Below are 13,343 nucleotides of genomic sequence, written 5' to 3'. Positions count from 1 at the left end.
AAGACGTATTTGACACATCTAAAATCTCGAAATTTGTGATCTTCCACCGCCTAACAAAAAAATTGGCGAAAATAATTGTTGGTATCATCTCAAAGTACGGACTTTGCCCTTTTAAATTTAAAAAAAATTTTCCTACGCTGATTATTTAGCAAGATATTGCAATTTCAGGTAATCTCCATTTTTTACGATTTTTACATTTTTTTTACGATATACCGTGCTAAAATTGTAAAAAGCAGAGGCAATAAAATAAAATTGCAATATCTTGCTAAATAATGAGCGTAAGAAAAATTTTGTTTTAATTTGAAAAGATAAAGCCTGTACTTTGAGATGGTACCAACAATTATTTTCGCCAATTTTTTTGTTAAGTGATGGAAGATCACAAATTTCGAGATTTTAGATGTGTCAAATACGTCTTTATTCAAAATTGATCAAGCCTTTGAGTATTAAAGTGAGTAAAAATTGAACAAAGGCATCTTATAGTAGAGAGTTTGCCCTGTAAAATCCTTTTTTGATCTGTTTTTTTTACGTCAATTATTCGCTGAGTAATCAAAGTTTAAAAATGAGCAAAAATTTACTGAGAGTAAACTTAAACTTTTGATCAGTGTATATACATATACATACGTATATTATTTATATTTTGATTACAATATTTTGAATATATATATATATATATATATATTGAATTACAATATTTTTTAATATTGGTAGTTAAGAAAATTAAATTAATTGAAAATTTATTAGCATTTAAAGAAGTACGAAAAATAATTTAAAATTAGTTAGAGAGATAAGAAATATAATAAATGTAGAAAGTGCCAAAATTATTTTAAATTATTAATTATAAATTGTAATATTAAATAATTAAATTGTATAATTGCATTAAATTGAAATTGTTTTAATCAATTAAATTATAAACTTTTTTAAAAAAAGTTTTTTTACTAATTTCATGGATATTACTCTCTACAAATGATGTCATTATAATTTGCATGCAAAAGAGTGTTTTTTTTCCAGTTTAATTACGCGTATTTTTATTTTTTGCTTTATCATTGTTAGATAATTGTTACTGCATAGTTATACAACTAGTTTTTTATGCTGTTCGGAGGAAACAAGTTTATCTGTTAGATATGTAAAATGCTTTACAATTCATAAATGAATAAATAAAATGTAATTGATACACACAATAAGTTTTACGTTATTTCAATACATTTGTGTTTTTTTACAATAAAAAACTTTTGAAATTTACGTGCAGACGTTCAATTATCAAAATATTGGAACATTTTTCTCTAATATTTTTATAAAGTACTCAAAATTCATTGCTTTTCATGCAAATTTCTTTTACGTGTGAGCAACATAGCGCATAGATATGATGCAAAATAAACTTGGGATTAGCTGGATCGCGTTTTATAAGCTTTCTTTATCCTTTATGTAAAAATGAAATTCTTTCATTTGCAATTATATAAGTTTTATTTAAAACATTTTTATAATAACATCTTTCGCGCGTGTGGTAAAATTTTTTAACAATTTTGAAATGAATTTTGGTTCACAATAATTTAGTGACAGGTCATTGATAAAATTTTCTTACTTCTTTTAATATTTTAATAAAATAATTGAATCTTAGAATTCTGTCAAAACAAAACTTATTTGAAATCAACTAAAAGATAAATTTTGCTTATCTCTTTTTTTAAGGGAATTACAGATTTAAAAATCTATTTTTATAATTTAAACTGCAAGACATCTGATCGGGATACAAATAGATTTAAAAATCTATTTCTATATTTCAAACTGCGAGACATCCGATCGGGACACATTTTTTTTGCGAATGCTACGCATAAAGTTCTTTTGATCGTATCTAAAAACGACTCTATCAACCGTAAAATATAAGAATTTCTAAAATATATACGCTTTGAAATACATATTGTGACATGTGAAATGTTCGCTGAACTGATATCTGTTACGGAAATGCACAATACGCACTACACGAGACAAAGAGACGTTTTACGTCCGAGATATAAATGTTTGTGTGACAGAACAGATGAACGAAATTTTTGTAACGTAAAACGGACACAAACATTAATCCTGGAAGAATTGTTCTATTTTTACAATATTAACTTTACAAAATGTGCGGTCGCATCCGGCTTCGTAACATTCAAGTGGAAAATGTTCCGTATGGCTTTCTCAATCATTCTTTTTGTACGACCGCGTATGTCGCCGTTCTCTCAGGCTAGTCATACGAAGAGAGGAAGAAAGTGATTTATTTTCAATAAAAACTTGGCGGGATCTCGCAGGAGATCTCGGATGAAATCCGCGCTATCAACGTTTCTTCGAAACTTGGATCTTGAGAGCAAATGCTAACTTTCTCGAACTTGTAACCGCGACGGAATCCCTTAAACGTGATTTCGCATTAATACAGCTTAAAGTTAGGCTTCACCTTTTACGTCACTTTCCATGCTCTTCGTATGCATTTGTAAATTGTTTACATATTATATGTAAAAAAGTGTATGAGGATACGAAAATAATAGAACAAGATATATTAAGACATGATATTTTTGTGTTTTTTTTTCTGGAAAATATCATGTCTGGATACTTCATTTCAATTTTGGAACTCTGTACTGAGATCTCCTATTTTATAATTTCCCATGCTCTTCGTATGCATTTATGAATTTTTTTTTACATATTTTTTACATATTATATGTAAAAAAAGTGTATGATGAAATATACGAAAATGACACACATATAAAAATAAGATATATTAAGACACAATATTTTCGTATTACGATTTTTCTTTTGTAAACATCATGTCTGGATATTCCATTTCAATTTTGAAACTCTCTAATGAGATGTGCTATTTTATAATATACGAGAATTTTGGAATATTATAAATCGTCAAATTTAATGTACTTTTGCACAATAATTTGTAAAAATGCGGATCGACTTCGAATTTGTTTTATCTCTCTCTTCCAGAAGATTTTATGAGTTTTTCGCGGATCTCGTTTATGTAGCATTTCGTCGGCATATAGTTCTTTAATGATGAGTAATATGTTACGAGTCGTCTTTTTTTTACGACCGTCGTAAATTGTACGAGAAAATTTATCCAATTTGCCGTAGCTAACTTACGCGCGGTGCTGTACCTCCCTTACGATGTCATTATACCGCTTCGCAATTTCTTATATATCGAGATTTAATCTCGACGCGCTGTCGAACGCTAACTAGCTAACGCGTTTTACGAGATCATCGATCTAACTTCTACGTACCATATTATCCCGTTATAATCTCCTACTTAAACTCTCATTTCAGAACCGTATTGTCGAATAACTTTCGACGGATGGTCCTGTTGGCCAAACACCCCAGCGGGATCGACAGCTTACGTACCGTGTCCTGACTTCATCATCGGCTTCGATGCATCATGTAAGTACACGCTAGTAGCTAAAGCAATATGCGATAAAATTATCGCATTATATACCTTTTTTTTTTCTCCTTCCGATGAATCGATGAGTCGCTATTAATGGACAATATATGACTACATGTTATTTTGTATTTGGGAAAAAAAACTTGTTACGTCAGTGAAATGAGTCTTGGTTGTGTAACCAGCATGTCGCAATTATCTTTATATTCTTTCGAAAACGTTCGAAAACGTTCGAAATCACATCTCAGCATTTCAAGTCCCTCTTATCTTATACTTTTATCGTTTATCCCCTTTTTTCATTTTATTATATATATATTGGAGATAATAATCAATGATTTGCACTTTTTTGATGACATAATAATATAATAATTCTTTCGATAAAACAAATTTTATCTTTAGTAAAAAATGATAAAAGTACATTATATTGATTTACTCACCCTATCGGTTATCTTCATTTGGCCTCGTGAAATGCTCGTTTCGCACAGTGTATAATTCTCGATAGAGTGTTCATATGTTCGTCGATACATCAACGGATATGTTTAGCCTTCTGGCTCACCGTTCGACAGTATTATTTCTGTCGATGTTAACACAAGGACACGTAAATATCGTTTGAATTATTCGAAATCAGTTTAAAAGTTTCAACGTTTAGCATACCTACTTTAGATTAGAAAAAAATGTTATTAAAAATGTTCAACTTTTTTCGAAATCTGTAAACTTATTCAGAAAGAACTAAATCTAGGAAATTTGGGAAAAGATTTTTTAAGGAAGACAGGATTTATTTGAGAAAAGTCATTGCGCGCTGTAATGAATACATTTATCATTTGCTCGATTGCTTAAAAAACGCAGTGATAATAAATAAATATATTAATGCATATTAAATAATATGTATATAATTCAGGCAAACGGCGGTATGCCATATTTATTTAAACTGCTTAAAAATAACTTTTATTACATAACACGCATTGCGCTTTTACTTATATATCTCGTATATAATTACTACATAAAAACTAAAACTATGCGTATCTTTAATTTATCCATTTATATAAGTTGAACTAGCAATTCTTATAAAAAAAACGCATTTATTCCTTCGAGAAATATGTATTTAAATGTTTGCTTGAAAAAACTTTAGGCATATATCTCCCGAAATAGAAAATGAATATTTTAATGAGAATTTGTGACTTTATAAAAAACAAATTTGCGCACATAGTTTAACATATATAAAAATACACTTGCAATTCAATTATGCAATAACCAGGTATATAAGAAAAAGCGTAAAATATCGCAGAAAATACGTATATAAAACTAGCTCGCCGTGATAATTAGTTTCCTCGATTTGTTTAATTAACGAATCTTACTTAAACTGAAAATTATATCAAATGGTCTCGATAGCAGGTTAAATATAGGTTCCTGTATTTCTTGAAACTTTTCGATGATTTGCTTGTATCTTGCCGCGGTTTTATTGTCAACATGGATAATATTATCGTACTACAAAACAGAAATCCGTATTACCAGCCTCAATGAGACCTTCTATGATTCTATGATTCTATATAAATACTTTTCTGACAAATTGATATATAATTGACATATGGATTAAATTAATTTGGATTACGTTGAGAAAGTGCTTGAGAACTTTGGTCATGAACGAGACTAATAGCGATGAAAAAATATCGATTAATTTGGGCAAGTGTTGACTGACTCACAGGCCAAAGAAAACAAAGTTCGTTTTGCTTGAAGATTCCTCGCATTCTTGAATCTTCTTCGCATACACTAACAGCAAAGAAGATTATTTATTTTGTTTAAATGACAAGACAGATGAAAATAAAATCTAATATAATTATTAATGATTTGCGAGCTCATAAAGCCCGTTTTATTAACTTAGTTTTAATTCTTGACGAAAATACGTATGAATGAATGCACGATTTGACTGAAGAGAAATATAATTTTTTAACAGACACGACACAATAAGTTGTTGCTCTATTGCGATTCGCATCTGCGAATCTTTTAAAGCGTATTGTATGTTTGTTCTTATCCTTTGATAAAAAATGCAATATCGTAAAGTATTTCGCTTTATTGCATACATCAAGGTTGGTTGACGTGGAATAGAAATCTTTGAAGTATATTCTCGACGAATTTTTTGGATAGAAGATTAGTAACGCAGGGAAGCATTTTCAAGTGCTGGGCAACGTAAACGTTTATCTGCTGGTTTAGTTCTATTTTTTGAAAATAGTTTGTCGTTTTCGAGCTGTAGATCGAGATATTTCACGTGTTCATTGGGGATGTCACAAAGTTTCCTTTGCGAAAGCAACGCTTCGCCGTTTGAGATTCAACGGCGACACAGTTTGACAATATACATATACATATGTATAGGGACCAAGTTTCGGGTCTTAGGTTTGTGACGAACAATCTATATAGATTGCTTCGAACAAAACTTGTCGTATTGAATAATTCTTCTCGGTTCACCACGATTTTGTGATAGAAATCCAAGCTCACGCACGGAAACGTTTATTATAGGATTTTAATCCATGCAGCTTTCCTAAGACCTAATCCTATGTTTTCGCACACCTACGCGCTTATACTTGTCAATTTTGTGCGGTTGATATTACTTTGGCCAAAGAAGTCCGCCTACATACATTCGTTAGTATCATCAAAGCTATTAATTAATTCCCTACATACAATTTTGCCACACAGTGGAGGGGCGCACACGTGCTAGATTACGTACCTTCTTCCTCGTTATGATCTCGCCTAAAATGCAACGTATGTAATGGTGTTTTCCTTTGAGATTGCACTCGCGTAGTGTTTCCATTAGAGCAATGTTAAAATTTGCACGGAGGCAGTGCAAATTTTAACGTTGCTCTTATGGAAACATTGCATGAATGCAGTCCCAAGTGCTTGGTCCTAAAACAAGTTGTATCTTGAAAACTAAATCTGCTTATTTTCATTATGAAATCGTTTTAAAGGGGAAAAATTTTACTTTTTTTAAAGATATTTTTGAAAAAATTGAAGCTGTCTAAAGAGGACAAACAATTTTTTATTTTGACCTTCAAAAATCTTAAATAAATTTTGATTTTTTTAAAAACTTATTTTAAATTCAAAGGGATTAAAAGGCATGAAAAAATCTTTCGAAAACACTCCTTGTTTTTTAAAATCAAAGTATAATTTACTGAAATTTATCGATTTAAAGTTGAATGCAACGTTTTGTCTTAAGTGACAAAAATTCAAACCCCTGTAAGTAGACAACCCGTGTAGCATAAGTAGTATATAGTTTCATAAGTAAAGGTCGTATCGCAAGCCATGAACAATGGGTAAGCGGTTTGAATGCCATAAGTATACCCACTGCCGTGAACATCTGCTGCGCGAAAATCGGATTCTTGCCGAACAATCGACGTGCGAGTGTAATCACGATACGTATCCTCGTGTTTATGGAAACGTAAGGGAAGAGGCGTTCACAGAAGTACGTGACGTCGACGATCTCCTTGTGGAACTACGGATCTCCTACCACCGAAAAACCAGGAGACCTTAAAAGCTTGGTGTACTATCGTCAAACCCTCGCTGACGCTATGTCCTTATGTCTACTCTCCTTGACAGCGATTTCCACGTAGTATAGACAGCAATTTTTGCGGAAGTTGTTCAAGATCCTCGCGCGCTCGTCTGACGCAGAGTCAGACGCTCCCAGAGTCTTCCGATTCAGCTAACCGGCGCGACGATATTGCTCGCTATCTTTTGAATCGCCCGCAGATAAGATAGATGCGAGTCGCGAGATATCTCGGCTGCGTTCCACTTAACGCTTGCAATGCTCTTGAATCATTTCATCCTTGTTTATCAAATGTAAAACAAGGACAATGTTCGCGCACGTTAAATAGAACGCAGCCCTCGCAATCCATCGTGATGCGTAGTGAACGAAACGAAAATATTTTATACAGTCTCACATATGTACATATATCTCGTTAATAGTGCGAATTCTTCGCTTTATCTTCTTACATTATCCAACGAAATCTTCGCTCAAATCTAAACGAAGATAAATTAAGTAAGAATTCCCAGTGTTCAAAAATAAAATGAAAAGTAAAATATGGAATATTAAGAATTAAAATCTTTTATGGTATAACAATTTAATGGATCATTAGCAAAAAATAAAATAAAATATTTAAGAAAAAAGGTGTTACTAAATAAATTAAAACACTTTATACGGCTCTTAAATATTGCATTTTTCGCTAATGATGCGAACTATTAAATTGTTATCATGAAAGATTTGCGCATTAATTATCGCGCTAACTTCTAATATCTTGTATTTTATTTTCTCTTTTTCAAACAAAGTCTTGCTTGTTCCGTTCGATCAGGCGAAGACTAAATTGATATGGGATCTTGACGCTCACGCTTGGAAAATTTTCGTGTGGAGAGCGCGACGCGAGGGGATTATTGCGAATTTAGAATTGTGCGTAGTTCCCGAAATGCACAATACGGAACACAAGCGACCTCAATTCCATAACAAAAACCGAAAGGCCGGTTTTCGCCAGCTCCGTCCTCGGTTGAATGCGGTGTACTATTTGTATCCGGTATATTATTTGCTAATTGCAAATATCACACTCACTAATTGATCATCGAATGTGCAATCTCACGCACGTTCGACCGATGAAATTGAAATTAAATTACAATAATTTCAAACAAGACTGATATATATGTATACATATACAACAAGTAATAAAGGGAAAGGAGCTAAATTTAGGCGAGGCTAGATATATGTTGATTGCCCAATAATAGTTTTAATGTTCAAACCTTTTTACGCGCATTTTACTTTAGCTGAAATTTAAAAGATTTAAACATTAAAAATATTATTGGACAATCAACATCTAGCCTCGGCCGAATTTGACTCTTTTTGCCGTGTTACTTGTTGAAATTAAATTCTTGTCGCATTCCGATCGATTTTACAATGTTTCGCAACAGTTCTCTTTCGCGAACTTTGCACCGCGGTGACTCGTATTTTCTCCGATCTATTCACTTCGATCGGACTCCACAAACGATCGATCGGCGTATTTATACTCGAATTTACCAAAGAATTGTACAATGGCGAAAGAACGACTAGGAGCGACGGTTTCGTGCGAGAGACGCATGCGCCTCACATTTCACACGCTTGGCCCGACGTGTTGAAAGCAACGATGTATCATCCTTAGAATTGTACTATGAAAGCTAGTTCTCCCAGTGTTAGATGCCTGAACTTGCTTATTTTCTTCTTTCTCTTCTCGTTTATCTCTAACCGTATTATACGACATATACAACAATGATAGAAAAGAGAAGCAATGTCTCAGTCGAATTTAGAGTCAATTCTTCTCTCAAGAAAAAATTAACTGTCAGAATAAAAAGTGAAAGTTATTTCAAGAAAAATTTTGACATGAAGTTCTTTTAATTCGGCGAGAAAGACATTTCTACGTAATGATATCCGAAGTTGCTTCTAAATTCAAAAGCGTTGCATATATGCATATTATTATGAAACAAAAAATAACTGGATAAACCGCAATCCGCGCGGGATGTAGAAAATAAATGTAAGGCAGAATATTTTGGATGAAATATGTATAAGTACAAAGGGATAATTTGGATAATAGTCAGCATTTGCAAGAATTTTAGAAAAATAAGAGATTTTACTAGTACTTGATTTACTAGTACTTCTTAAGTTTTAATTCGTGAAAAACTTCTTGTTCCTTATAAATCATAGTTCGAAAATTATTAATCCCCATATTTTCGCTAATTAAAACCGATTTTGAACTTAAGGACAATAACAATAGTGTCCACATACCGTTAATTCAAAAACATATCTTCGAAAAATAACGAAGGAATATTTATTATAAATATGCAAAAGGTATCGAGAAAAATTCCATTTTGACGTAGGTAAAGTTCTAGCGACGTACCTTATTCTTCTTCTCTTCCCAATCCCATCTTTCTTCTCCTTTACGAAAGACTTTCATTTCCGTGTTTTTATCGATATTTAGGTAATTGTACTTTCCTCGTTGCGAATCGGTTACCGGTATCCACATATTTGTAATAGGCGTTGGATTTCTAAATGAGATTGAGAATTAATTATTAACGTGTGATTAATAAAATTGAAATATCGTGATTAAAAAGATACGTCTAAAGTTTGGAAAAAAAAAATTAAATTTCTTGTACCCTGTTTTAGCAAAATCCGTCCACATTTGCGTTAGGCAATTCATTATTTTATAGTCTTCCGAATCAACTGCAGGTGCTGACATGCCGAGATCTTTCATCACATTAAAATAAAACAAGTATGCCAGTTCCTCAAAATGAGACGCACCTATACAATATTTTGACATTCAATTGTTAATTAAACCGATAAATTGATCTTTTCGAAATATTGAAAAAGATAATTTGTTTTTTTAATTAAATACTATACAACAGAATCAATTTTGTTTGCTTAGAGTTATGTACAAAAATTTCGAAACATTTAGAATCATTTTATGTTGCAGTTGCGATATGAGCGTATTCATCTCTATAAAGTTAAAAATAAATCCGTAAAAATCTCTTAAATTAATTAGTGATAATACCTGGGATTCGAATATCAAATATTTTTCTCGCGGGACAAGTATTGCTCTCATATGAATATTTATACAGATACGTCGGTTTTTTATCATTATTTTTCAGCTTTGTCTGAATATCCACTACTTCCATTATACCCCGACAGAAGAACTCATCGCTAACAAAATCAACGTAATTTATTAGAGTTTCCTCTGATACTGCTTTGTCACCAAAATATAAAGAGCGTAATTCTTCGACTGTAATTGGCAAAGTCGATAAAGTCCTGGGCAATATGACACTCTTGAAATCGGAATCGACTTTTTTAAGCTCCTCTTTATTTATATCTGAAATAATTTTAAAGACATTTAATACGTTCGTTATAGATGGTTGCATGTATGATACATACGTAATGAATTTGTTTATGAACTTTTGTTTAAGCTAACAATAATAAAAAATAATTGATTTAAGTTGCAAAAACTTACGTCCGTTAAAGTTACTGCATATAATGAATGATCCCTCGCGACTGTTAAAACCCAAAAGTAATGGTACTTTAGTTTCGCGGCACATGAACGTCTCTGGATCTTCCGGGAAAAATGGATTCGATGATTCGTGATCCACACTGGGGGTAAATATCAAGCAATGTTGTTGACGCTCCTGCGAAGGAGATATTTATAAAATATTTTTATTTGCACAATCTGTAGTTTGCATACTGCACAATTTACTGCACTTATAAAATCATAGTCAAATTTCAAAATTCGAATATCCAGATAATTACTGTTTCTGTCAAGAGAGACTTTTGTTCCGTCTCTATAAGCTTTTTGGCATCGATGGTTTTAAGAAACTTGTAAACGACTTTTGGATCCGAGGTCGCTTTTCCGAGTATTTCGGCGAGCCGAAAAGTTTTGTTCATCGAATGTTGTTTTTCGGTAAAAGCCCAAGGATTCCTTGCGACTCCACTTTGTGCTATTGCTTTATGAAATAAACCTGTAAAACAAGTGTAAAGAAATTATTTTTTTACAATTTGTTAATATAAAATCTTTCTTTTTTTTTGTAATTTGTAAACTAGCATCTATGCGCGTTTTTGTTATCATTAATTTCTAATGATTTTGTAATTCATCATTGATAATCTTTCTATCTCTCTCTTTCTCTCTCCCGCTCTTTCTTGAAAAGTTGTTAGTTATTTTATAAATTTTAATATTTTATTAATATGACTTTATAATTGAAATTTGAAATTTAATTTTTAAATTAATTAAATTTAAATTAATTAAATTTTAAATTAATTAAAAGAGGGCACAGATTTGCGGAGATTTTTATTTTTTATATATAATCGTAATAGTGTTTCAATATTTCCGTTGAGAGAAATGAAACACTGCAAATTAATTAATAAATTTATTATTAGGTGGGATTTGATTTGCGGATTTTAAGTTATTTTGTATGAATAAGAGAGTTTGTATCGAGAAAATACTTTTTTACTTTAAAGGTTATACCTTTCGCTAACGGAGACAGAGTTAGATAATGTACGATGCCTCCACCAGCACTTTCGCCGAAGATAGTGACATTTTCTGGGTCTCCTCCGAACTGTGATATATTTTTCTGGACCCATTGTAACGCCATGACCACATCTTTTAAACCTTGATTACCCGTCGCCACTTTGTCGTAGAGATTTAGGAAACCTAGTGTCACACACATTAATTACATTACATGTACTTTTTGTTAAAATCGATTCATTTTAATAAAAAATAAATTATTACTTTATTGTATCTAAAATAAATCACTCTAGTATTTGTCTCTAATACATCAGTCGATAAAATAGTCTTACATGCAGGAAAATATAGATGTTTGTAAATGCAATATGAACAGATTGTGAATTTTTTTTTGTATGAATTGACTATTTTTTTGCAGTTTTTATATAGTCTATATTTTTAATATTTAACTTTGACAATGCATAATCTGTAACAATTGTCAATATCTCCAAGTGACTCGTTCAAAATAGAGAAAATTTGAGTAGTTGCTCAATAAAAACTCCAGAATATAAATGATATATTGTACAATGATTATGCGTATTGAAACGAGTAACCTACCTAGAACACCTAGTCTATAATTCAAGGTAACCAAAACTACATCTTTCGGTACAATATAATCGGGACCGTAGAAGAGTTCATCACCGGAACCAAAAAAGAAACCACCGCCGTGTATCCACACCATTACCGCACGCTTTTTCGAAGGTTCGATTTTTGTAGTGTACACATTTAAATAGAGACAATCTTCATCGCCCTCAATTTCGCGTGTCAAAACATTCATTTGAACGGAAATGTTTCCGTGTTTCGAGGCATCTCTCTTACCAGTCCATGGTTCTGCTGGTTCCGGGTCCTAAACATTTCATATATTCAAGATATGATTCTCTGTACCAAAAAGAGTAAGAACTTTTTCTTATTCAATATTACTCAATATTAGATTCGAATAATTTTTAAATGAGAGTTATTAAATATATGAAATTATAAAAGTTAAAAATGTATAAGTGTATAAATGTAAGACTGAAAAATAAAGGAGTGAAGAGCTAAGGTACTAAGTAAAAATTAAGATAATTAAGTAAAATATTATGAGGAAAGATGCGTTTATAGAATAGGAAGTATTTTTAACAGAGGAATGGATAAATGATTTGGTTAAATTTAATGTAAATTTAGTTTCCTTCTTGACTTACTAGGAAATAAATATTAAATATATATATTTATAATGAAAGAAATTAAAATCTAGCTAACGTTTTGAGTACGAATTTCACGTCTAGGCTATTTTGTTATTTTTTTGCAATACCTTTAATCTTAAATTATGTTACTAATTGATGTTATTTAATAAATTGAAAGTATAATTTATGTTACATATAAATCATTTAAACTATTTTTTCGAATAATCGCGCCTGGATATTTCTTTTATATTTTTTCTTAGTATTGTTAATTGAAACATTATCTTATTTTATATTGTTATTTTATTTTTATAAATATATCTGTAAAGAAAAGCAAATTATATAAAGTTATATTATAATGAAAAAGGATTACATAAGATTATACGATAATAAACGAAAACAGATTATATAATTATTTTGTAATCTAACTGATAAGAATTTTTCAATTGACAAATTAAAAATTGTTTTATTAATATTGTCTAATTGCAATTTTTCCAAAGAGAACTCATTTTTATTTTTTCAATCTTTTCACGCGCGATAAACGATTAGTTTTAAAACTGAAGTTATCGCCCGATAAAAAAAGGCATTTACGATAATGGAACTTTATGTTTTCTTACTTTGAATCTGAGTTCTCCAGTCGGCGGTTTGGCATATGGTATTCCTCGAAATGCGATATAATTGTCGCCGTAAACACTTTTGTCTACGACACCAATTAACTTTCCTTCCTGTACGCATATTTCGACT

General features: G+C 31.3%; 2 protein-coding genes across 3 annotated transcripts in view; one reads left to right on the top strand and one right to left on the bottom strand.

Annotated features, from left to right (window-relative positions):
- LOC105462617 (calcitonin receptor-like) overlaps nt 1-4,075 on the top strand; it is a 33,062-nt gene extending 28,987 nt beyond the window's left edge. For both annotated transcript variants that reach the window (XM_011709329.1, XM_011709328.1), the window contains exon 4: nt 3,292-4,075. In XM_011709329.1, the coding sequence (XP_011707631.1) occupies nt 3,292-3,500 (209 nt within the window). In that variant the 3' untranslated portion in view covers nt 3,501-4,075. The remainder of the gene's footprint in view (nt 1-3,291) is intronic.
- Nucleotides 4,076-9,028: 4,953 nt separating this feature from the next.
- LOC105462615 (juvenile hormone esterase-like) lies at nt 9,029-13,337 on the bottom strand. The gene is made up of 8 exons (XM_011709325.1): nt 13,217-13,337; nt 12,001-12,289; nt 11,407-11,592; nt 10,695-10,903; nt 10,402-10,573; nt 9,949-10,263; nt 9,554-9,698; nt 9,029-9,445 (listed from the first exon to the last, which is right to left on the bottom strand). Exons 2-8 carry the CDS (start codon nt 12,218-12,220, stop codon nt 9,286-9,288), a joined length of 1,407 nt encoding a protein of 468 aa, XP_011707627.1. The 5' UTR covers nt 12,221-12,289; nt 13,217-13,337; the 3' UTR covers nt 9,029-9,285.
- Between the last annotated feature and the right edge of the window lie 6 nt (nt 13,338-13,343).

The sequence above is a fragment of the Wasmannia auropunctata genome, unplaced genomic scaffold, assembly GCF_000956235.1.
Source record: "Wasmannia auropunctata unplaced genomic scaffold, wasmannia.A_1.0 LD336095.1, whole genome shotgun sequence".
Lineage (NCBI taxonomy): Eukaryota > Metazoa > Arthropoda > Insecta > Hymenoptera > Formicidae > Wasmannia > Wasmannia auropunctata.
The sequence above is the reverse complement of the archived record's forward strand: the minus strand, read 5'-3'. Positions and strand labels throughout refer to the sequence as shown.